The following is a 26,260-nucleotide window of genomic DNA, read 5'->3' as shown; positions in this document are numbered from 1 at the left end:
CACGGTTACAGCGAATTTACAGACTAGAACATGTTCTTTAACTAATGTTATGACAGAAACATTTCAATTTTGCGGATTATATCAACAGACAATTACAATGAAAAGTAGAAGTTCTGACCAAAAGGTATTTGACAGCAAATTCTGTGATTTCCGTGCACACAATGAGTAATATAGTGAATAACAAATTTAAAAAAAAAGAGAACAAAACCTACGGCTGGATTTTTTTCCGCAGCAATAAATTTAAAACAATTATGATAGACAGAAACAATGATTAATAAAGGCAGCAGTAGTATACCGGTCAAAAGTCATAATCGATTGAGAGAAAACAAATCTGGGTTACAAACTGAAATTGAGGGAAACATATCCTCTATAAGAGGAAAACAAATTTAAAGGAAGAGGAATAACCATTTGGGTGATAAATGTTTCATGCATTGATAACACTATCAAGGAATAGAGAACGGGATAGTGGCTACGACAATTGTAACACATGCATGGACATGTGCAATCTAATTAAAAACCGATCTCTCATCGCTCCCGTTTTCTGATATGTCGCGTGGGAGATCTAACGAAACCGGCTTTGAGGTCACGTGTGAGTGAACTAAAAGTTATGAATTTATAAAGATATGCAAATGAGTTTACGACCTATTAATAAGCCAATCAAAAAAGTTTATGAATTAGTTTGACTGACGATTTCGTCGTAAATAAAATGAGTTACATCCCTTTGCCTTACGTTAAACTTTCAAGATCGTGGAAGACTCTATTTCATTGGTCGAAAAATACACAACTACGAGGTCACTCACATGTGATCTTAAAGCGGGTTTCGTTAGATCTCCACGCCACATATCAGAAACAGGAGCGATGAGAGATTGGTTTTTAATTAGATTGGGACATGTGTGACACAGATATTCTATAACGGTCCACCAAAACATTAGCATTGGATTACAAGCTCAACGTATTGGACAAACACACCATGAATGTTACAAGGTTTAACATGTTTGTGAGAGCTCAACCCTACCTTTACCGTGCCAGATGTAACAACATAACTTAAGAAACAAGGTGTAAAATCAGTTTAAAAGGATTAAACTTATCAGATCGGTACTATTCATAAATCAAATAACGGATTCAGTGTAAAGATGTCATAAGTATTATGATATGACAAAAGTGTGCCCCTGGGAAACGTTATACAATAAGAAACGATTGATGGTTTGTTACACCCTATTGCAACTATTTTATGCACATCAAACCAAGAAAATGATTATGCAATATACAAATGTACCATATGTTGTTCTAGATTGGCACAGTAAGTCGGATTTTTACTGGCTTATTCACAAGGAAGCAGACGCAGGAAGACATTTTACTTTTTTTAGTGTCGAGTTATGGAAGCCGATTTAGCCTGTTAAACTGTGTGGTAGTTTTGCGAGTCCTGTTTTTTTCATCTCGTATGTTTAATAAAAGACAAACTAAGTATATATAGGTTTATCTTAATGTGTGAGCTCTTTAAACAACATTACCGTAAGAAATTAAAAAGTTATATTCCGTATGAAATAAGATTTCTAAAATTTCGAACAAACTTGCACACCAAATACACAGAAAGATGGAGGAATAAGTAATGGGTGAAAGTAATGTGTTGCAACAGCGTTATAAACGTCGACTGCCATGGATGTTTTGGTTACAAATCACCATGAGTATGTTATATTTGTTTTACTTTACTCCAATCTGGACCCTCGGTTAAACGTGGTCTAAGTAGTTAATTGACTGTATAACTAGCTTGTCAACACTGAGGTTGAGTGTTCGAGTCCATCACGTTGCAGTTGATATCGACCCCAATCTTTATTGACTAGTACTACCTGTTTTCCTGTTGAAGATCAAGGGTTACTTCGGGCACTACGGCTTCATTCACTAAATTAAAACTAATCGCCATGACATATCTAACAGTGGTGAAAGTGAAGTTTGACATTGTTCAATCAATGCAATCTCCATCCTCTAAATCACGTCACTGAATGTGTCTTGTAACTTTTTTTTACTTTTCATGGTCATCACGAAAGCAACATAAGTTGACCAGTTACTACCTCGCTTCCATGTCATCCCAAATAAAACCAAAATTCCATATCATAAAGCTAGGGATTGTATTCTAATTCACTTTGGTTTCGCCTGTCGTTCAAAACATTCTTTAAAAAAAAAACAATAATTGAAAATAGGAAATAGACATTGATTTCTCCAGATCAGCCAATCATTGACAAAGAATACTGTGAGCACACGTTGAATTAATTTTGGTGACGAGAAATGTTTGAATCTTAGAAAAAATCAATAAACAAGGAGAGTGTATATTCAATACAAATGTAGCAATGGAGATCTGACAATAGAATGTAGACATAAAGCAGCAGTCGAGCTATCAACATACTTCAATAGCATCATCATTACACATTGTTATTGCATCTACTTTCAATTTAGGAAGGAATTTTAGCTATATTTAGCTCTTAGGACTAATATTTGGTTTAAATATTTGCTTTCCAAACCGCAATTAAGTAGTCGTGTAGTACATGAAGCCTGGAAATAACAATACCATATCATTATCAACATGCCCTGCTTTGGTACATTCGTAAAAAAACATTGTCAGTCAATGAATTTCAATTTTATTTTACGTTGGTTTGGCATTTCTTTTATTGTTATTGTTCGTCAACAAATTGCTAATCTGCTGTTAGCGGTTAACTACTTGCGTTTTCATCAGTTGGTTATATGTGAAGCTGTATTTTTAAAAGAAGATTTATTATAATTATTAGATTAGTTATTTCATCACAATCTATTGGTTAATGTATAACAGAAGAGCTTACTGGCTATGACATGTACGTGATGGAAGTATTCATGAGATGAACCAAATTCTTACCCAGAAGAACGGCGGAGAAAATCCTTCATACGAACTGTGTCTTCTTCCATTAGAGTTTAATAGTTCAAATACATAGTCCACATTTTCTATGTTCATTATTGCATCGTCTATAATATTCATAACTGCTGTAGCATGTTGTTCTAATGTTTCACTCACACGCAATTCGTCATCATTTTTTAAATCTTTGAATTGTTTGAAAATGCCTTTTGAGTCTGAATTTGTTCTAAACATTCTGAAAAAATAAATTTTTAAAAAGTATTAGATCAAAAGAAATAAATATGATTAAGTTTATTCTCTATAAATAAAGGCAATAGTGCTATACCGCTGTTCGACGGTCCGAAAGTCATAAATCGATTAAGAGAAAACAAATCCGGGTTACAAACTAAAACCGAGGGAAACATAAACTATAAGAAGAAAACAACGAAACAGAAACACTGAATAGAACACAAAAAAAAGACAATGCATCACTCATAGAAACAAACTATAAGATAACAACCTGGTTTTGTGGCTAGCCAAACCTCGTGTTTTTATGGAAATGTTACAAAAGATAACACTAAAATGAAAACATTACATGACAAGAATACCGTACATTCAGGACAGAAAATTACACAAATAAACAATACAACAGTACATTTCGACATGAGAACCACAGAATAAAAACTAACACGTAAAACAACATAAACAACTTTTTTGTTTGTTTCCTTTTCTGTCATCCTTTTATAATCCAAAGTGTATGTGTTTATGATTTATACTTAAGCTAAGAATTGGTTTCACTCTTTCAATTGTTATCTTTTTCTCAAATGTCACAGTTTTACAGATTCACTAACATATGCTTTGAAATGCAAAACAATTTGATTTATAAGAGAGGTAAAAAAAAAAAAAAGAAGTTATTCCAAAGCAGTGGTTACTAACGCAAAATAACTATAAATTAATAAATATTTTGACAGGAATAATTAATCAATGAATAAATATATTACTTCTTCCCTTTCATCAGTTAACTTCAAAGAATATAGATAATCAATCACCATCTGCGTTTTGGAAACTGCTGATGCGTTTCTAAGGAACTGTATGATGAAATCAACTGTCTTCATTAACTACGGCGTATCTTTCTTTTTTTTAAATTTATCTTAGAACGTGTGACTGAAATGAAGCATTTAAATGTACCTTCCATTATATAAATAACAAGTGAAACTGTGAGCTACTGCTCACTGATGATACCCCCCCCCCCCAAAAAAAAAGTGGATAATCTTTCTGTGTAAAAATATGTCAGTATTCGGTAAACAAGAAGTTGTTTAGTGATGAATCTGAAAACGCATCACACGGTAACGCCGACTTATATAAACCCTGAAAACAAGTTTCAGAAATCCTTGTAGTGTAGTTCCTGAGAAAAATGTGACGATTTCATTTAACTTTGCTATCATGTGCTAAATGATACAAGTTGTTAAGTGATGTGTATAAAAACGCATCACACGGTAAAGCTGCATTTAATAAACCCTGAAACCAAATTTCAGAAATCCTTATAGTGTAGTTCCTGAGAAAAATGCAACGAAAAATATTCATGGGACGGATGGACAGACGGAGGTAAAACAGTATATCCCCACTTTTTTAAAGCGAAGGTATCAAAATAGATGTAGGATATACATAATTATGACAGAATTTGAATCAGCAAACATGTGTAGAGGTCTATGAAGACTAGCATATGGCATTATATTATTGGTTTTCAAACTATAAAAGAATCACGATAGACAAAAACATATTATACTTATTTTTTGAACCTGAATAACAAAATACAACTCTTCCTAATAAGTAATCTGAAACATGCACTGTCTAAATGCCCGTGGAGCTTAAACGGTATTTTCGATTAATTGATTGAGTAAAGTTCGAATTTTACTGTTCTGAAAGTCGTGATTTCTAAAATTGTATTGTATTGAAACCACTGCTTAATTAACGCTTGCTTTCTGTCACAAAATTAGTGTAGATTATGCCATTTGGAATGCAATTATGTGTTTGTTGTCTTATTACTTGGAAAATTAAAATGGGATCTGTACTTTATCATATAAAAACTACAATTTGCATTAGCTGGTTCTAAACAGTTCACTTTACTTTACATATAATATAATATATGCAAACAATATGCTAAACTTATGAGGTTGTTGCACTGTACCTTTTTGATACAACCATTGTTATTCATGCTATTTATCAATATTTGAACTGTTATACTCTATCTAAATACCAGATAATAACCTATAATGAAGTGTCAAAAGTATCATAACAATATCTAAACGGGGATTGCTCTTGGGCGGTAAAAACATGAATAGCCCAGAATCGGGTTATTCAACCTTTTATGTCAATTTCCAGTACCAAGTTCACCATATATCATGTGAGACGATGTAAATGATTTTTGATGTAACAGCAATGAAACAAAATTTTAATTTACTTTTTCGTTATAACTTCAACCCAATACTTCACACCCAAACAGAAAAATGGGTTTTATCATTTTATAAAAAAAAAAAAAAAAAAAAAAAGCTGTGTCTTTGCCTGTAAGGTCGTGCATTCTACCGAATATTAACACCTCTACATAATTAAATGTCGGAACCAAGTCAAGATTCTGACAGTTGTAATTATTTATGGGTTTATTGTTATCCATTCGTTTGGTATGTTTCAGATTTTGATTTCGATTTTAACATTTGATAGGGAACTTTCCGTTTTGAATTTTCCTCGGAGTTCAGTATTTTTGTGATTTTACTTTTTTCTCATAGAAAGCATTAGTAGCTTTGCTGACTATTCACTGTGTAGCGCTCTTAAAAATCTAATTCCTGACAAATTATTTCCCTTAATAATTACTTTATCTAGCTCTATGTCATTCAATACAAAACATCTAGAAAATCTAAAAATTACTGTTATCAGCATTAGCGTTAAATTTCCATTTAGAACGATAATCTTGAAATGAGTCAAGTTGCTTTTAGTGCACATATAGTGCACAGTGAATGTTTGTTAGAACAATTTAAGTCATTTTGAATCAGAAGTATATATAAAAGTTAAAACTCGTAAAATGTACATTGATAGTCAGCTGTAATTTTAAAAAAAAATGGCATATTATCAAGATTTCTGATCTTGACTTATGATATATATGAAAGAGATATCATCAAATCATCGTATTATCAAAATCCAATAAAACATCATCAAATACACAGTATGTAGAAATTAACATTTGGCCTCGGGCATTACTGAAGAGACATTGATAGTCGAAATGTGCATCTGTTGCAGATTTTTTTTTATGTTTATGTTATTACAGATTGCCATGTAAAAACCGTTGATATCACTCAGGGTTTTGGGGGCACTTTTAAATACTTAAAAGGTAAGAAGGTATAATAAAGGGACCATTTAAAGCTACCAGACGGAACACACAAAGCAGTACATACAACAAACTAAATATTTAAGAGACAGTCTACATTACATCATTAAACAAGAAAAGTATAAATCAAGCAACAGAAACCTCGTCAAAATTCGAATGTAAAGGCGTTTGTTTTTGAAGAGAAAGAAGTTGTGTTTGCTTGTTTGTGTTTTATTGCCCTTTTTGCTACTTCTGATATTCCATGACGGAAAGTTTTTACTAGTGGATGAAACCAGAGTTCTGGAGAGAACCTCTACCTTCAGCAAGAATATTTGCAATCATTGTCAATTCAAAGCAAGAAATTATTTTCCACTAATAGCACCTGTAAAATCTTAAGTTTGACTCTGTTTCATATGCATTTACTTGTGGTCTGTACATCTACTTGTTGCATTTTTGTATTTTATATATACGTATTAAATAGGGATATAAGTATATATAAAAGGCATAATGGACATATTCCTAGAGCACAAATGTTCCTTTGTTTAATCTTTTATTCAGTTTTCAATAATATTGCATTTTTTTCTACCTGATAAATATTAATATAGATAATGTGGAATTGTCCAACTTTTCTAAAAACTGTCTTATCTCTGGACGTAAAAGTACACATTGTAAAGTTACTTAATAGCGTATTTCTATCGTGTTCGACGAATACCATATTTCCTTGATAATAACGAAATAACGATTCCTGTTCTCATTTTCCACAAAAGGAAATTAGTTGCGTGCGTAGATTTCCTGTCTGAACTGGAACCAACATTAATGTCAGACATGTTGTCAATGGCAGTCATTCAATTGGTAGTAATAAATACTGCTTTATAACTACGTATGATGTCATCGGTAGCTATCATGGATATATTAAGTAGATGCATGTCGGAACAAACTGTATCGATCGTTGTAGGCCTACGTCAAGTTCAAAGATAATTCCAAACATTATGTTCTTTGATAATCTTTGATACTTTAGTGCAATGTTTTGCAAACAAGAGGGAAACTTAATTTATTCCATGATATTGCAAATATTGCATTTAGCAATAGAGAAACATTACAATCTTGATTAGCAAGTCAAGAATGGGTATTAAATTATTAATATCTATCATTTTTATCAACAATTATCATATAAAATATCATAACCATTAACTTAATGTAAACATAATAATCGTATGTTTTTTAATAATCGTATGTTTTTAGACAAGGGCAAGATCGGTCAATATTTCCAGTCTATTATGAATACTTTAAATATAGATACGTAAATTAAAAGTGAAGTGGTTGATCAACAAAGCTTGTTGCTAACAATCTACTGTTTGTTGAACCATTATGACGTAAACAGTGTCGATTACTTCTCTCATGCTGATATTTAAAATATTAAATAAATTGAGAATTAAAATGGGGAATGTGTCAAAGAGACAAAACCCGATCATACAGCAGACAACAGCAGAAGGCCATCAATGGGTCTACAATGCAGCGAGAAACTCCAGCATTCGGAGGATTTCTTTAGCTGGCCCTTAAAGAAATATTTATACTCGTTCAGTAATAATGGACGTCGTACTAAACTCCAAATTATACACCAGAAATTAAATTGTTTATTTTGACTCATATAACTTCTGTACTGTAAACTGAAAATCACTTCACATCATGTATATGCACTGCAAACATATATAACCGGGTGTTTTCCGTGTTATAGTAATTCAAAGACGGAATACCAATACTTTAAACTTTATTAGCAAGGTCCGGACAGTACCAGACCTAAGACCTAAACTGACTACAAAATAACATACAAAAGCATATATAAAAAACAGTTACTATAGAAAAGGATTAGTGTCCAACGGATTAACTTGTCATGGTCAGAGTGATTTCCATCACGACAAACATATATTTAACAATAGAATTAATTAGACACAAAGAAATGTAAAAGGTTTGATAAACGGATTAATATATTGTCACTATAGCACTTAAAATATATTGTCTGAACTTGATTTATATCTAAGTCCTAATTGTCCAAATCTTCCTGGTTATATTCGCCACTACTCCACCTAAACTCGGTCTCCGAGTTTGCCGAATGAATTTTGTTATCGTCGTGGGTATCCTCCTCCACGCCGATGATGTTGCTGTGAATTGCCACGCGAGCAAATTGCAAGGGTCGAACGCACACCTCGGTTTGAATGTTTTATATCTAGATGTTGAATCTCGTGTCTACTGTTTACGTTCTCTTCCCTCAGTCTCTGCATTTCGTCTTCCATATCATTTAAGATGCGATTGTAGTGCATGTCAGTATTTTTAAACTCCATTGTTAAGCGTTGTCTGGCGTTGGTTAAATTTAGGTTTTCCTCTTTCAAATGCACTATTTCCTTCTCAAAATTTTCGGTTCTACTTGCATGTTCGGCTAACTCATGTTCGATCTTTTGAATTATCCGGCCATGTTCTAAACGTTCCAAATATACTTTGTCCAAATTGTTCCTTAATATCACATTATCTTGTATTACTGTATCTACTTTAGAATTTTCACACTTCAGCACAGCGATTTCTTTGATGAAGTTTCGGTTAGACTCTTTCAACTTGTTAATATGTTGTTTCGCGGATTCGTCCTGTACGGAGCACGTAAATGAAGAGATTTCCTTGTCCTCAAGTCCTTGAAACGGAAATTGAGACATTTGTTTCTTCTCAATAAACGTTCTCATTCGATCGCTGTCTCTTTGGATTTTGGATTTCGACTTTTTCTTCGGTTTTCGGATTTCACATGACTTAACGTGAAAATTACACATACGGGCAAAATGTCCATGATGTCTGCACTTGTAACAATAAGCGTTAGCTGCATAACACCGATGGTATGTGAAAACATTCAATGTCTTACCGCAATATTTGCACAGAAAGTCCAAACAGGTATCTGCTTTTCTCATCGGAAACGGATGTCCATTTCTGCAAGGCTGGTAATTCCAGGATCCTTCCATATTGTTGCTTCTGGAGGTATGCATTACTAGTTTGGGTGAACTAGCTCAAGATCGTGCCGCGGGTACCTCAACCAATATATAACCGGGAGTTTTCCGTGTTATAGTGATTCAAAGACGGAATACCAATACTTTAAACTTTATTAGCAAGGTCCGGACAGTACCAGACCTAAGACCTAAACTGACCACAAAATAACATACAAAAGCATATATAAAAAACAGTTACTATAGAAAAGGATTAGTGTCCAACGGATTAACTTGTCATGGTCAGAGTGATTTCCATCACGACAAACATATATTTAACAATAGAATTAATTAGACACAAAGAAATGTAAAAGGTTTGATAAACGGATTAATATATTGTCACTATAGCACTTAAAATATATTGTCTGAACTTGATTTATATCTAAGTCCTAATTGTCCAAATCTTCCTGGTTATACATACTTACTGAAAAGTTAACTATATTTACTAGTTTATAATAGTGAATAACCTTTGAATGGGAACTTTATTACCAGTAATAACCCGATGTATACCAAGTCATAACTGCAAACACTACCAAACTTTTGAAACTTTTGAACATATCAAATGGTCGAAAGGTTTCAGAACTATTATATCTTGGTACCTATTTACATATTTGATGTTACCCTGATTTGTGTTTCCCCTCTGTTTATTCAATGCTGGCCCCTTCCATTCACCTAAACTCTTAAAGTTATTTTATCCTTTTGTATTCCAGAACATAGTTATGCAGCAACCGAAAGTCACGAACAGCTGCCAATTTAATTATAAAATACGGTGCTGATGAGATTATTATTTAACATATTTGTATACCATGAAAACATTGTATGCTTAGTTAACTTATTTGTTTAATATAATCATACCATTATATCAATATATTTTATCTCAGTTCTACGAACGCAATTATCGTGATTTTTTTACTCACTTCAAGTTTTTTGGCGATATCATATGAAAAAAAAATAATTGGCAGGATTTGTCCCAATTGGAAGGTATTTTATGATCTTTTAATCTAACTAACATTCTATCTTGAGCTGTTCAATATGTCTGAGCGTAATCTGGATAATCAATAATACCAATGAATTTTGTTGTCAATTTTTTATTGAAATTGATTAACCTGTTGTAGTCACACAAAAAGAATCTATATTCTATGCTGTATGAATCGATTGTCTCATTGAAATATCTTAACTTCCAATTTTTACTTCGTGGTTTACTTGTGTCTAGTGTTGAGACTAAGTGTTAACGTATATATATCATACATGTATGTTATGATGACATTGATATGGTATGTGTAACGTTTTGAATTCAACATGCACAGCACAGAAATCCCCTTTTAGAACTCCCATTCCAAAAGAAATATTGACACGAGAACGCTTTCATTAATGAGCTTTAACATATTGTTTGTCTCATTAAACCTTTAACGCTGGCATAAAGTAATAAAGTTGTTGAAAAACTTAATAACTTCCAACAAGCGACGGATATAAGATTATTTTTTATAATGACTCTGAATTTGACAATTTAATAAATAAATATATCTTCATATGACACAACTTGACATATCCCTCCATCAGTCGAGGAAACACAAGTATAATATAACCTTTTGTTGTTTCAATGCAAAACATATGGATACTTATTTGTTGATCTGCAGCCTTAACCCATGTGCTCCTTTACTTGAAAATTCAGTGCTCTATGTGATTATTACAAGCAGTGCTAGCAACGATTTCCCTTAAACAGGGGTATAAAAAAAGATATTGGTAAAAATAAGTATAACAAGGGCTTTATTCAAATACACCTTCTATAGTGAGCTCGACGTTGGCACTCAGCATCAGGTTTTTCTATTGTAAAAGGCTATACGATGATGTGGTATGAGTGCCAATGAGACAACTCTTCCATTTGAGGTCAAAGTACGGTCTACAACACGTAGCATTTGCTCCCAACGAACAGCAAGCTATAAAGTACCCCAAAAATGACTAGTGTAAAATCATTCAAACAGGAAAACAAATGGTCTAAACTATTTATTCTTTTGTTAACCTTCACCCTAACTTTAAGGTTGTTTGGGACTTTTTGTAAAAAATTAACGCTAGCAAATTGTGGGTTCACAAGTGAGTAATCTGTGTTTACAATATTATAACGAATATTTCTGTAAAATAGTCTGTTGGGTTCTTACAAAAATCTTGGCGTTATATGCCACCTTATCCCCATTTTCTATTGAATGCAATGAACTATTTAACTATATTGATTTGAACAACGTTTCCCCGTGGGAGATGAACAAAATGGCATGTCACTTTCATTCTGCATTTTTACCGTTTTAATATTGTAGCAAAATTTAGTACTACACGGCCTAGAGAGGGAGCCATAAACCTTAAAGTGTGTTTGGAAAAGAAAGCGCAACACATTTCCATTGGTAGTAATAAATACTGCTTTAAAACGTAGTATGATATCATCGGTAGCTATCATGGATATATTAAGTAGATGCATGTCGGAACAAACTGTATCGATCGTTGTAGGCATACGTCAAGTTCAAAGATAATTCCAAACATTATGTTCTTTGATAATCTTTGAAACTTTAGTGTAATGTTTTGCAAACAAGAGGGAAACTTAATTTGTTCCATGATATTGCAAATATTGCATTTAGCGATACAGAAACATTACAATCTTGATTAGCAAGTCAAGAATGGGTATTAAATTATTAATATTTTTATCAACAATTATCATATGAAATATCATAACCATTAACTTAATGTAAACATAATAATCGTATGTTTTTAGACAGGGGCAAGATCGGTCAATATTTCCAGTCTATTATGAATACTTCATATATAGATACGCAAATTATAAGTGAAGTGGTTGATCAACAAAGCATGTTGCTAACAATCTACTGTTTGTTGAACAATTATGACGTAAAAAAGTGTCGATTACATGTGTCATGCTGAAATTTAACATTTTGAGTCATACTACTTCTGAACTGTAAACTGAAAATCACTTTACACCATTTACATACACTGCAAAAATAAGTAATGAGATTTACACCATAGTTAACTGGATATAATAGTATATGGTATGAGTGCCAATGAGACAACTCTCCTTCCAACTCACAATTTGTAAAAGTAAAACATTATAGGTCAAAGTACGGTCTTCAACACGGAGCCTTGACTCACACCGACAGCAAGCTATAAATAGCCCCAAAAACTAGTTCTTAAAAGCGAAAAACCTTTGAATGTGAACTTTATTACTGTACCAGTAATTAACTGAAGTATACCAAGCCATAACAGCAAACACTACCAAACTTTTGAAACTAATATCAGTTGGTCGAATGGTTTCAGATATATATCATAGTATCTATTTACATATTTTTTATTCTCTTGATTTGTGTTTCCTCCCGCTTTGTATACTCAATTTTGGTATCTCCTATTCACCTTAACTCTCAAAGTTATTTTACCCTTGTGCATTACAGAACACAGTTTGGCAGCAACCGAAATTCACGAACAGCTGCCAATTTAATCATAAAATACGGTGCTGATATTGATAAGGTTATTATTTAACATATTTGTATACCATGAAAACATTGTATGCTTAGTTAACTTATTTGTTTAATATAATTATACCATTATATAAATATTTTTTATCTAAGTTCTACGAACGTAATTATCGTGATTTTTTTACTCACTTAAAGATTTTTAGCGGTATCAAATTAAAAAATAAATAATTGGCAGGATTTGCCCTAATTGTGAGGTATTTTATGATTTTTTTTTATGAAGTAACATTCTATCTTGAGCTGTTCAATATGTCTGAGCGTATTCTGACTAGTCAATAATACCAATGAATTTTGTTGTCAACTTTTTATTTAAATTGATTAATCTGTTGTAGTCACACAAAACGCATCTATATCCTATGCTCTATGAATCGATTGTCTCATTGAAATATCTTAACTTCTAATTTTCAGTTCATGGTTTTCTTATGCCTAGTGTTGAGAATGAGTGTTAAAGTATGATATATATCATATGTTATAATGACATTGATATGTTATGTGTAACGTTTTGAACTCAACATGCACAGTTATCCCCTTTAAGAATCTCGTTCTGAAGAAATATTGACACGAGAACGCTTTCATTAATGAGCTTTAACTCATTAAACCTTTAACGTTGGCATAAAGTAATAAAGTTGTTGAAAAACTTAATAACTTTCAACAAGCAACGGATAAAAGATTATTTTTTATAATGACTCTGAATTTGACAATCAAACAAATAAATATATCTTCATATGACACAACTTGACATATCCCTTCATCAAGGATAATATAACCTTTTGTTGTTTCAATGCTAAACATATGGATACTTTTTTGTTGGTCTGCAGTCTTTCCCCTTGTACTCCTATACTTGAAAAGTCGGTGCTCTATGTGGTTATTTCAAGCAGTGCTAGTAACGATTTCCCTTAAACAGGTGTATAAAAAAAGATATTGGTAAAAATAAGTATAACAAGGGCCTAATTCAAATACACCTTCTATGGTGCGCTCGACTTGGGCACTCAGCAGCAGGTTTTTCTATTGTAAATGGCTATAAGATGATGTGGTATGAGTGCCAATGAGACAACTCTTTCATTTGAGGTCAAGTACGATCTTCAACACGGAGCATTTGCTCCCAACGAACAGCAAGCTATAAAGTGCCCCAAAAATAACTAGTGTAAAATCATTCAAACAGGAAAACAAATGGTCTTAACTATTTATTCTTGTGTCAACCTTCATCCTAACCTTAAGGTTGTTTGTGACTTTTTGTAGAAAATAAACGCTAGCAGATTGTGGGTAAACAAGTGAGTTATCTGTGTTTACAATATTATAACGAATATATCTGTAATATAGTCTGTTGGTTTCTTGCAAAAATCTTGGCTTTATTTGCCACCTTATCCCAATTTTCTATTAAATGCAATGAACTATCTAACTATATTGATTTGAACAACGTTTCCCTTTGGGAGATGAACAAAATGGCACGTCACTTTCATTCTGCATTTTTACCGTTTTAATATTGTAGCAAAATTGAGTACTACACGGCCTCATAAACCTTAAAGTGTGGTTGGAAAAGAAAGCGCAACAAAATTCCATTTTAAGAGGCCACACATTTAGCTTGGGATTTTTCATGTTTCTTTTGCATATCGAATAGTCTTGACGGTGCTTTATACAACCTGCACTCAAAAAAAGCAATAATAAATAGCCTGTGATAAGTAACTGTCTATTTACTATGTTAGTACAATATATTGGAATAAGAAGATGTGGTATGAGTGCAAATGAGAAAAGTCTCCATTCACGTTACAATGTGTGAAAAGTAAACAATTATAGGTCAAAGTAAGTAATATAAAAACATGTATGTTATAGCTTTGGGTAATATCTAATTTAAAAAAAATTAAATGTAATTCTATTTCTTCGAAGCGACAGATGTTAATAATCAACCGTCGAAGCGACAAATGTTTAGAATCATCTCTTTTCTCCCTGAAATTGGTTAACCAAGATTGTTTATACTTGATCATTTAGTTTACTTTGAAGTACTTTAATTAAATTTTATTGAAAATAATTAACGTTATCCTGGCACCGTTTTAAACCATGAAAGACATACTGTGTTGCATTTATAGCACGAGGGAATATATTTGGTTATAGTAATTAAACTGAATTTACAGTGTACAATTTCAACGAATTTTTTTATGGTCATTTACAAACAAACTGAATTTGTATATACGGCTAGTAATGAGATGTTTTTCTTTCAATCAATTTATATCAAGCTAATTAATATGAATCGAACATTATTAAATATTTATATTTTTTTTTATATATAAATTTACTGCCGCTACAAATGAACGCTAGCAGCCTTGGAAAATGTCACTGAATAAGTATAACTCTTTTTTTTTAAATTCAATAAGGAACGCCCAAACCAAAACATTTAGCTGTCAAGGACAGTTCATTTAAGAAGATCCTCATATTCCAACGTACAATTGCAGCAAATAAACTTATCAAAGATACCAGGATTACAATTTTATAATTACGCAAGACGCGCGTTTCGTCTACAACAGACTCATCAGTATAAAAAATATTTAAAAAGCCAAGAAGAGTACGAAGTTGAAGAGCATTGAGGACCAAAATTTCCTAAAAGTTTTGCCAAATACAGCAACAGTCAGTACCATTGATTTCTCTTGTTTTTGGTTTACTCTAGATAATTATATCCGCATACTTTCATCTGTTTTGCATTTATATGTCATTATAAATTCAGTCGTGGGGACTGGTCGAACTCGGGTGTTTGAACCGAGAAACACATTTCATTAGTGCCATTCTTTTTCACTTTAGGGAAGCTCTTTATGGGAGTCGATAAGTAACTTAAGTAAGACTTTACATACCCCCACCCCCATCAAATACGTCGCTAGCTATAAAACCAAGTTCCATCCACATCTTTCTTAATAAGGAAATTTTTGTATCAAGTCAGGAAAATATGACAGTTGTTTTCAAATTCTTAAAGCTTTTGATTTTGTCATTTGATAAAACACTGTATCATACGAATATTTAATATGTATTGTGTAAGGACTTTCCGTTTTAAAATTTATTTGAAGTTCGGTATTTTTGTTATTTCACTTTTTTGCAAACGACACAAACAAAAACTCAATCCCAAAATTGTCCAATATTAATATTTCAGAATATGCATAACAATTTAGCCACTTAACATTAAACAAGCTTCAATAAGTTTATCAATCTTTGAATGTACACTTTTTGTCCTAATATAACCACATAGTCTACATGCATTTAAGGTTTGAATAACTATGCTAGTCATAACGGGAGATGTGAAGTGCCAATATTTTCACAGATTACATGAAGTATAAAACAGCAACAGTGTAGCAATAAATCATTTGCTGAACAACTATATTGTAAAATCACATTAAGCACGTTTACAATTCCCTAATTGATTAAATTGTGCTGAAATCGGTAGTTACTGAAAACTGTCAACGAGTTCAAAAGTGCAACAGTTAAACAAACGTACAAATTATATATGGTAATGGGTTTCAAAAAGAAAACTCAGCAAAATGAGATATTTAGAATTTAGAATGGAAGTAGGGAATACGTCAAAGAGACAAAAAGCTGACCAAAGAACAGACAACAGTTGAAGGCCACCAATGGGTCTTCAACGCAGCGAGAAAATCCCACACCCGGAGTTGGTCCTAAGCTGGCCCCGAAATGAAATTGTGTACTAGTTCAGTGAAAATGGACGTCACACTAAACTCCAATTATATACTATGTTAATAATTTAGAAAATGCAAGTACCTATAGTAAGGAATATGACAGTTGTTTTAAATTCTCTTGACGTATTTGAGCCTTTGATTTTGCATTTTATTAATGAATTTCCGTTTTGAATATCCTTGTAACTTTTGTAATTTTACTTTTTATACATCTTTTCATCTTTTAAGGTCAAAATAACAAAATATAATTGTACCAGATCTGTGTAAATCTTATTAAAAATTCAAACGAGTAATGACGTCAAGATAAATCTATACAAACTCATGCATCATGCTGTCTTATTGATTGTCTTCATTAATTAAGGCTGTTTTTAAATCTTACTGATCTATACTCTCCATTAATGGTTCATGTTTTTCTTTTCTATTTAACAACAGTTGTCTGAGGAAGAGTGTATATAGCAGGGGCGGATCCAGGGGCCAGGTTGAAACCCCCTTTTTTAGGACGATCAATGCATTTGAATGGGAACATGTAGTTGGAACCCACCCTTTGTTCTGGGTTAGGTACCCCTATTTTTAATGGCTGGATCCGCCCCTGTATACGATTCAGTGTACACAATTAGAAACTAGATGTTGACTATTCTCATAATAATTGTTCATACATGTATACATGATTATTTGCTTTGGAATTAACAATTAACCATTGGAGAAATACAAGTTCAGGTTTTCTTTTATCTATTACGAATTGAGAAGGAATGTAATTTGCATATTCGAAAGATTTTTATGTCATGAACCTTACTCAAGACTGTATAATTAATGCCATGATTACCCGAGCAAGGTAATTACAAGTGAATTGGTTCAAAAAGTAATAACTATTGGTAAAAAGAGCTTTCTTAATATTCAGAATTTAATGACAGAAAAAGTACTGCTTCATCTAGAAAGAGATGAAATTTTGGTGATTTATCCAACAGTTAAGACCCTGAAAAAAGTGAATGAAACACGAAAGAAGAACGACAATGCTTGGAAGTGCATCTGTATTTCTTTTCATTCAAAGTCTGACATATTTCTTGAAAGCAAAACACATGTTCATAAAAAGGTTTTAAGAAATCAATCAATGTTGCCACCATTTAGAGCAGCTTTCACAGTTGTCAGCTTTTTAAACATAAAAACCAATTACAAAATCTGCAAAGACCAAACTAACAGTAAGTAAAGGATACGCTCGAGGAAAAAGTCAAGGCGGGGCACCCGTAGATATGTTTAGCCCCGCCATATTCTGTTTGGTCCTATCAAAAATCGAAAGCCTGTACTTGAGTGCTTGTCGTTTTTTGGTGTGTATCAATTTGATCTTCTATTATTCTTTTGTAAATAAACTAGGCCTTATGTTTTCTCGTTTGAATCGTTTCACATTCGTCATGTCGGTATATGTTGTGCTCAAAGTCTGTACGGTGACCTTTATTTGCTAATATTGTCATATATAGGCAATCATACAACGTCTTCACCGATACTGACACACGAAATTTGTAAAGATTTTGTTAGTTTCAGAAAATGGGGAGTATGATAAATTTTGTTCATCATGTGGTGTAAAACCAGAAGACTAAAAAATGATAACCATCGAAGCATCTGTTGGTCTTTTTATTTTTAAACCATGGTGGTGGCAGTTTTTTTTTACTTATGAGTTTGAATGTCCCTCTGGTATCTTCGCCTCGTGTAGAGATATTAATTCTTATAATCGATAAAGTCTTCGTTGAATTTAATGGATACAATTTCCAACAAACAATTGGCACCAATTATGGCTTTCAATTTTGTATCGCTCTTGATGTATTTATTTATCTATTCGTAAGGAGCAAATAACAATATAAAGGTGTGAAGAGTATCTATCATGAATTGGTCTAAGATATTCATATATGTCCGTATGTGCTTCAAGTGTTGTCGTCGATTTGAAACCCTTTTTTTATTTTTAATATTGGTATTCGATACTTAGCATTAAACGAGGGATATTACATTGAGGAAAAGAGGTACATCTTGACGACAGAAACAAATAAGTCAACATTGTTCATTGTGATGGGTTTGTTTGTATGTCCGTACATCTGTCTCGTTGCTTGTAATTTGTGGGATTCCTATAATTTCCTATGAAACTCTCTATTTTTCTATAGTTTAATAAATACAACTGATCTGGAATCTTTTATACCTGTTGTTTTACTTTAAAATACTTATTTTACTACACTAATTTTATGACATTTCATGTGTTTTTACACAAAATTTCTTTGTTGATTTCTAAGAAATGAAAATAAAACGTGTTATGGATGTTAGACATGCACTTCGATTGTATACTCAGTTAAGGACTTAAGTAGACGAAAGGTTAATTGCAAAGCATTGGCAATCAATTGATTTCTTATAAATAAAATTCTGTTTTAAATCAAATATTTATGTAATAAGGTAGAAAATAGTTTACATGATATTTTTTATTGAGCATAGAACAGACATTGGCTAAGATGATAATTTTGAAAAGAAGCACTTGCGCTTGGCTTATCAAAGTCTGTAAAGGTTTATCGTACATGAAATATTTACTATAAAAACAGATAAACATTATTTACAGATGGTACTCGAGACAATATTTGATTTAACATTTATAACAGAACCAGAATATCCGGAAGCATATTGAAATAACTAACAGATGCTGCAACATATAGTTCTTGTCATAATTAAATCGCATATCATTTGATTGAATAAAAGGTTTTTATTTTATAATTAAATACTTATTGCTATGAGGGGAATAAAAAACAGCTTGTTATAATAATATTGATATTACTGCAACTGTGTACCTAATATTACAATAAAAATACGTTTGTAAATAAACGTGTGTCTTCCAATGATACAGTCAAAATGATTTGTCTCTAAAACGTTTAATCGGGTTTTTTTCTCTCTTGAAACCTATTATGTTCTGAAATAAAACTTTGTAATGTAACTTTATTTCACGTCAAAAGAATTATTTTCTTTAAAAAAAAAAAAGGATAATATAATCTTCAAAAACAATAATAATAACTGCTTTACAGGATTTATTTTCATCAGAAACGTTTAAACCAAAATAATTTTAAATCAAGAAGGACTTTGTGACGAAACACCCAATCCAGCGACCGAAGTAATTCTTTGCATCTACCTCGTCAGAACCTATCAAAGCAACATATCTAAAAGGCAATGATGTATGAGTGCCGGAATTAAGAACTGATGAACTACATATTTGACACGATCACGAATTTTCCAATGGTATCAATATTAACAACCTACATGTTTCCAGCAACATGCACATCTCTCCCAAGCTTGTTCATTAATCGATATAAAATGGACTTCAAACACTTCAAATATGCACTTAAACTTTTGTGCACATCAAAGTATTGTATTAAAACAAGATTTGAATGTTTAATCGATACAGATCTCTCCGAACTAACACAAATGCTATAGCATATTTTAAATACATGTATCTTAGCACATATATTACCGAAAATCGCGACAGAATAACAAATCCGAAAAAATGTTAAATTTTAAAGGTAACAGAGTGAATGTTAAGCTAAAACTTTTTACTGTTATTTCTGATTTGATTAGTGTAGCATTTGTCAGTTTCTGTAAGTTTATTCACCTGTACATTTGATGTTGGCAATAAGAGTGCATATATAATAAAGATTCTACTTCTTGCTTCGATGCTGTGACTGCATTATGGTTAGTAACAAAAACCAGACTCGCATGAATATATCATTGTACACATATAATAGTTGTAATCACAAAGATAGGCGAATGTTTGACGTCCAGTGGCAACTATAACATACATATTTTTGGTAACATGTAATGTGTTCTTGAAACCTCGTTGTACACTCAAAGGACATATGTAGTTGATATTTTAATGGATAGACCCGGCGTTAAAATCCATGAGAAAACAGTCATCAAAGCCAGAATCTTTATTTTGACTGGTCTTTCAACAAAATCTTACCAGTCGCTTGCTTGACTGAGAGAGAAAAAAGAATACCACTCGTTTGCTTAAAACTCAAAGGCACCGAACCGATGACCTCCCTTTCTTACAAGAGGCGCACATAATGCTGCGAGACCATATGGAAAATTATACATATAAAGAGGTTTGAACTTTGACTATGTGATGCTTTCATACGTAATATACGATTACAATATTAAACTCGCCCCAAGTTTATAATACAAACAAAACGTCTGGTCATATCATGAATAGTTACCCTCGCTTAAGCAAGTGGTATATATAGATATATAAAAATGTGGTATGAGTGCCAATGAGACAACTGTTCATTCAAATCACAATTTATAAAAGTAAACCATTATACATTTAGGTCAAGGTACGGTCTTCAAAACGGAGCCTTGGCTCACACCGAACAGCAAGCTACATAGTCTACATTTCCCGCCGTTCATCCAAGTTTAATCTATTGTTCGTAATACTATTAAATTGTTTATAGTCCGCTTTCTATTTAAAATTCATTAGACATTTGTGCGTTCAATGTAAATCAAAGTACAACATGTATAATGTTAAACAAGACTGCAACTACATCTCGTAAAAAACTTTATTGAGGAAGGTCTCTATACTTGCTCTACAGTTTGAACTATGGAGCGGTTTAAACTGCATACTATAGACCAAGTATAGAGACCTTCCTCAATTACGAAAAGAAATTGGATTAAATGCACAATAATCTTGTTTAACATCATCCTTAAGGAAGGCATTTTTTTAAGTATACTGTTGGTATTTGTCCGATTTCCCGTAATCTTTGTTGAACTGTTTCACAACTTGCAATAACCTTGACAATTTAAAACTTATAATAAAGTTAGGTTTCTATATCTTTAGATCTTGTATAAAAATATATTGACTACTTTAAAAATATATATGTCATTTTATATTTTTATCGATTGTTGTTCCCCGGCTATATCTATAGAATTTGCCTCTGTCATATCTCTTTCTAATCACGTATATTCCTAAAACTAAGTCTATTTTTGTCCATATTACGTATGAATGTGGGAAATGCTTTAATAAAGCACCAAACAAAGAACACCATTAACCCAGAAAAGACATTAAGGAGTCAACATACGGTCATAGATTGATTTCTATTCAGAGGATTTGCTTTATACAGTAAAAATAACGCAACAAGATTCTGATATTAAAATGAAAATAAAATCAGTAGAGGGATACCTGCTATGCAATGTTAAGTATAAAAAGCAAATTACATTAATCGATTTTCTTTAGGATACTTAAATTGATTATATGGTTGTATTTTCTAAGATCAATTTCTGTTTATTTAGTGTGAAACTAGCTTATTTTCCAGTGTGTTAAAGTGTCATCACTTGATCAATAATTTAACACATCTATGTTCTGTTGATGTTGTAAGCTTAATTGACTGAATGCTAACACTTTTTAAACCATTGCAAATACAAATTCACAATTATCCTCATAAACAATGTGAAAATGATTTGTTCAGTAATGATAATTTAATACGATGAGGGAAGTGATGAAAAATTACACACGTACGTATAGTTTAGTTATGTTGTCATTTTATGAGAAGGGTGCGATTTAACAATAGAAAATATGTAAACCAAGTGTTTTCCTATACATGTGTTGGTAAGTTATACACTTTAGATGTGTGTAAGATATAAATCTGACTAACATAATAAAATTCATATTTCCTTCAAAGTACAACTAATAAATGCTTATACATATATAAATTACTAACGACCGTAAGACCGATTTAATTATTTAATTAAAAGATTAAGAAATGTATTGCACCCCTTCATAACGTATTATAACAAAATATGTTAACTATTTATTGTAAAAGGGGGGAATGTGTCTAATATATAAGAGTTGATAAAAAAAAAATCCTACATAATTAGACTAACCTGATAAACATCTCCACTCCGGTTGATTCGATGCATCTTTTAATTCCTTTCCAAGACTTTTTCAATTTAAATACTTGTCTAGCATCTAATGGTAGTCGTGGATCGGTAGGAGCTGGTGGAGGCGGCTCGGGTATAGAACCATCCGCCATTACCTCTACATCCTCAGTTATTGTCGGCCTCGACTTGATTTCTGTTTGTGAATACTGACAGCCCATTATCATATCCTCGTAGGTCGATAATCCCATTCAATTCTGTTTTACATGAATTTCCTTCACCATTCAATCAATCTTTATGATGGTAATTTAAAATCTGGTAAATAAGATATTATTTTATGTATATTTTAATTATTAATAGTCCTAGTGATTATCTGTTAATATATGAAGTATATTCGCATATAAATTATTATATAAATGATAATAATAAATTCATGCTGTGTGCAATATAGATGTATTTCGATTATCACAGTTTTTACGAACGCAAGGTTATAAAACTAGCAAAACTTAATTATCTACAATATTAGCAATCTGTGTATACAGATGATTTGAATACAGTTGATAAGATTCTTCTTATTTCTTATAATAAAACAAGAAAAAACAAGGAGCGTCACGATAAGAAATGGCTTACAATAAATGTTATAAATTCCAAGGTGATAATAAAATAAGGGGGAAGCCAGAATATTTGGGAAGACGGTTAAAAAACATGCTTTGCTGAATTGATTGAAGAAAGATTGAAAGTGGTATGTTAAACTAGGTTCTATTAGTCGAACTTTCAAATATTTCAAAGCATTCAGGTTCCACGAGTTGAAACCCCCTCAACAAATACACGCAAGTGATAAAAACACGATTAAATGTGGATTATCATCTCATATCAAATCAAATCCCGTCGAAAATGACCTATTAAAACAGACTGCATATATCTAAATGAAGTAATGAGTAGATAAAGGAAGATGTGGTGTGAGTGCCAATGAGATATAACTCTCCGTCCAAATAACAATTTGTAAAAGTAAACCATTATACTCGAGCCATTATAGGTCAATGTACATGAATAGAATTTGGAATTCTAAAAATAGTAATACTGTAACAGAAATTATGCCTTTCACAAAGACGCTTGCCGTCTGCAAAGCTGTTATTACCATGCTTGATATATATATATATTCGATTCGATGTTTTTCTAGCACATATCAGTTGGATTCAGGCAACTAGTTTAATCGACAATGCCGTAGGTCGATGTCAATGCTTGTCGTTTCGTCACATAGGGAAGCATAAAACATAAAACCAGTAGTCAGCACTTTTGTTTTCCATGAAATACCGGGTTTTTGAGGCCCTTCTACTTTCGTATACTTGATTTTGCCTTCAAAATGTTTCGTTACGAGCTCAACTGATAAGTCTTGTGTAACCAAACACAGTTTGGTAAAAAAAGATTTAAATTAATCTTTTGCAAAAGAGGGGCGTTAGATACCATAGGGACAGTCAAACTCATAGATCGAAAATATATTGCAACTGCTAGTCTGAGGAACAGCCGACCTGACCATTTTAGGATTGAAAACATTTTTTTCACAATTCAAGAACCTAATGCAACCCCGGAAAGTATTAGAATACCGTTGTTCTGCATATTGATAACTAAAGCCTTTTATGTATTATTATTTAATTATTATACATGTAGCTTTAAATGTTTACATCATGCTTTAAATTTTGCATGTGTGCTTCATTTTTTATTTGTGCTTAAACTAGTAGTTTTGCTTAATTTTAGTTAATACTAGAACACACCCGTGATATCGCGGGTCCGTGACTGATATATAACTATGCGTATGCCTTATTTTAGTATTCAGGTATTGTCATCTGATAAAGTCATGCCGATTATAACATGTATAAGGTGCACAGTTTTCTCTGCTTTCAAAATCTTTCTATTTGAACCCGTCGACCTGGAACCTATCAATTATTGGTAATATTAATAATTTAAAAACAAAAGGGCCTGGAATGGAATATTTTTTACTCAACAGTATACAGCAAAATTCTAAATACACTGTTTGGTGGTGCGCCTGTCTGATGCGGAACGTACAGATAAGGTAATAGGTAACAGGTGAATATACTATTGGTATCGGTGTCGGACTCGATCCGGAACTTCATAATTATTGGCAATATTAATTACGTGGAAAACAAATGGGCCTAGAGTGGTGTAATTTTTAATCAACACCATTGTACTATATTAGTTATATATAAAGTTGAATTCTTTGATTCATCGTTTTTACGTGATGACGGCTGACAAATTGGACCTCGTAATTTTAGTATTATAGATACTACAGTTTTTTGGAATGTATAGATCTGTAGTTTAGTAGTTTTTTTAATTCAACTGTTTATATTTAGTTGAGTTATTCGAAATGCAAATGTTTTCCTACAGCAATGCGGAAATTGCCTCAGCCGTATTTGTCACTACTTTCTAAAATTTATTTTTCTCAGTGGTCTTTGCGTTTTGTATTTTCATTGGAGTTCGGAATTTTTGTTATTTTACTTTTTACAATGAATAATTGCCATGCAATGCTGAATACGATTTAATTTCACATTGTTGGATTTAAAAAAAAACATGTGCATATATACTCAGTCATTATCATAGTATTAGTGTTTTCGTAATGACCGTGTTGTGTGTCCAAGGTCTGTAATATTGGTCTGAGGATGAAATTTGTCTATAATGGCATCCGAGGCCATTGTTACTGACCCAGGACAGACAACACGGCCATTAGGGAAACATACATTACTAAATACTTATTAACCAATTAAATAGATGAAATATTTGTTTAACAAACTAAACAGAGGAACTATTTGTTTAACCAACTAAACAGATGAACTTTTTATTTAACCACTTAGAAAATTTTCAAAATGTCATGTTTCCAGTTAAAATCGAAACAGTGCCGATATAACAGTCACCAGGGTATTATCACGGGACCATCATGTATAAAACCATTCAGTCATTGTGATTTTTGTTTTATTCAAACATTCCTTTGCTTAACACACTTTTCATACCAATAGAACTATAATTAAAAAAATGTTAACATGCAAGATATTTGCCAAGTTAATTTTCTGAGATCGATGATTATTCATATGGTAAGAGTGATCTCTGGATAGTAGCCATTTTGATTTGTGTGTTGTTTCACAATGACTGGCTTTTTCCCACGATGGCACCGCAATAATGCCTTGTTTGCTGTAATAGGTACTTGTTTCGATTTTTGTTAAAACTGCAAATGGGTATTTGAGCAATTATCTTTTACTCAGTTGGTTAATTAATTTTTGATTGTCTAAATATGAAATGATAAAAATATTAAATTTGTAATGAGCTTATAACAAAATAAATATTCTTTTATCAAAACGTAAACTTAAAAAAGGATAATCCATAGGAAATTGATCTTGGATAAGTAAATATGTTGAAATTGAAATTGAAATGTTTATCAATAAACTTAATGATACCATATTGATAATACAGAAATGAAATTAAATGGAAAAGAAATGTGTTGCATAAATGAGTTCGTTTGATTTCTCTTTTTAATTGTTTCACGGGTTTCATGTCGTGTCCTTTTATAGATTGCTATACGGTATGTGTTATTCTCATTGTTGAAGGCATACGTGACGTGTCTTTTTAGATGCTTTGCCTTCGTCGTACGTACTCTGGTAGACAGTTGTCTCATTGCCAATCATACCACATCTCCTTATACTTATATTAAAAGACTAGTGTTATTCTTAAATTTAAATTCTTGTATAATCCAGTTATTTTCAAAAACAGTGGAATTGTTCCGGGTCATATGAGTATTTTGACCATGAGCGTATGGTCATAACCATATGTGTATACTCATATGGTCCGACCGTACGCGTATAGTAGGACCATATGTCTTGAGTATTTACTCGTTTGGCTATTAACTATTTGGACCGTATAGGTATTTTTTCAAATGT

General features: G+C 32.1%; 1 protein-coding gene across 1 annotated transcript in view; it reads right to left on the bottom strand.

The window, feature by feature from the left end:
• Positions 1 to 26,260, bottom strand: part of LOC139517297 (globin-3-like) — a 58,627-nt gene that overhangs the window by 12,483 nt on the left and 19,884 nt on the right. The window contains exons 2-3 of the mRNA XM_071308217.1: positions 22,323 to 22,631; positions 2,885 to 3,116 (exon numbers count right to left, since the gene is read on the bottom strand). Of these exons, the coding sequence (XP_071164318.1) occupies positions 2,885 to 3,116; positions 22,323 to 22,567 (477 nt within the window). The 5' untranslated portion in view covers positions 22,568 to 22,631. The remainder of the gene's footprint in view (positions 1 to 2,884; positions 3,117 to 22,322; positions 22,632 to 26,260) is intronic.

This window comes from Mytilus edulis, chromosome 3, assembly GCF_963676685.1.
Source record: "Mytilus edulis chromosome 3, xbMytEdul2.2, whole genome shotgun sequence".
NCBI lineage: Eukaryota > Metazoa > Mollusca > Bivalvia > Mytilida > Mytilidae > Mytilus > Mytilus edulis.
Note: the sequence above shows the minus strand (reverse complement) of the source record. Positions and strands in the feature narration are given on the sequence as shown.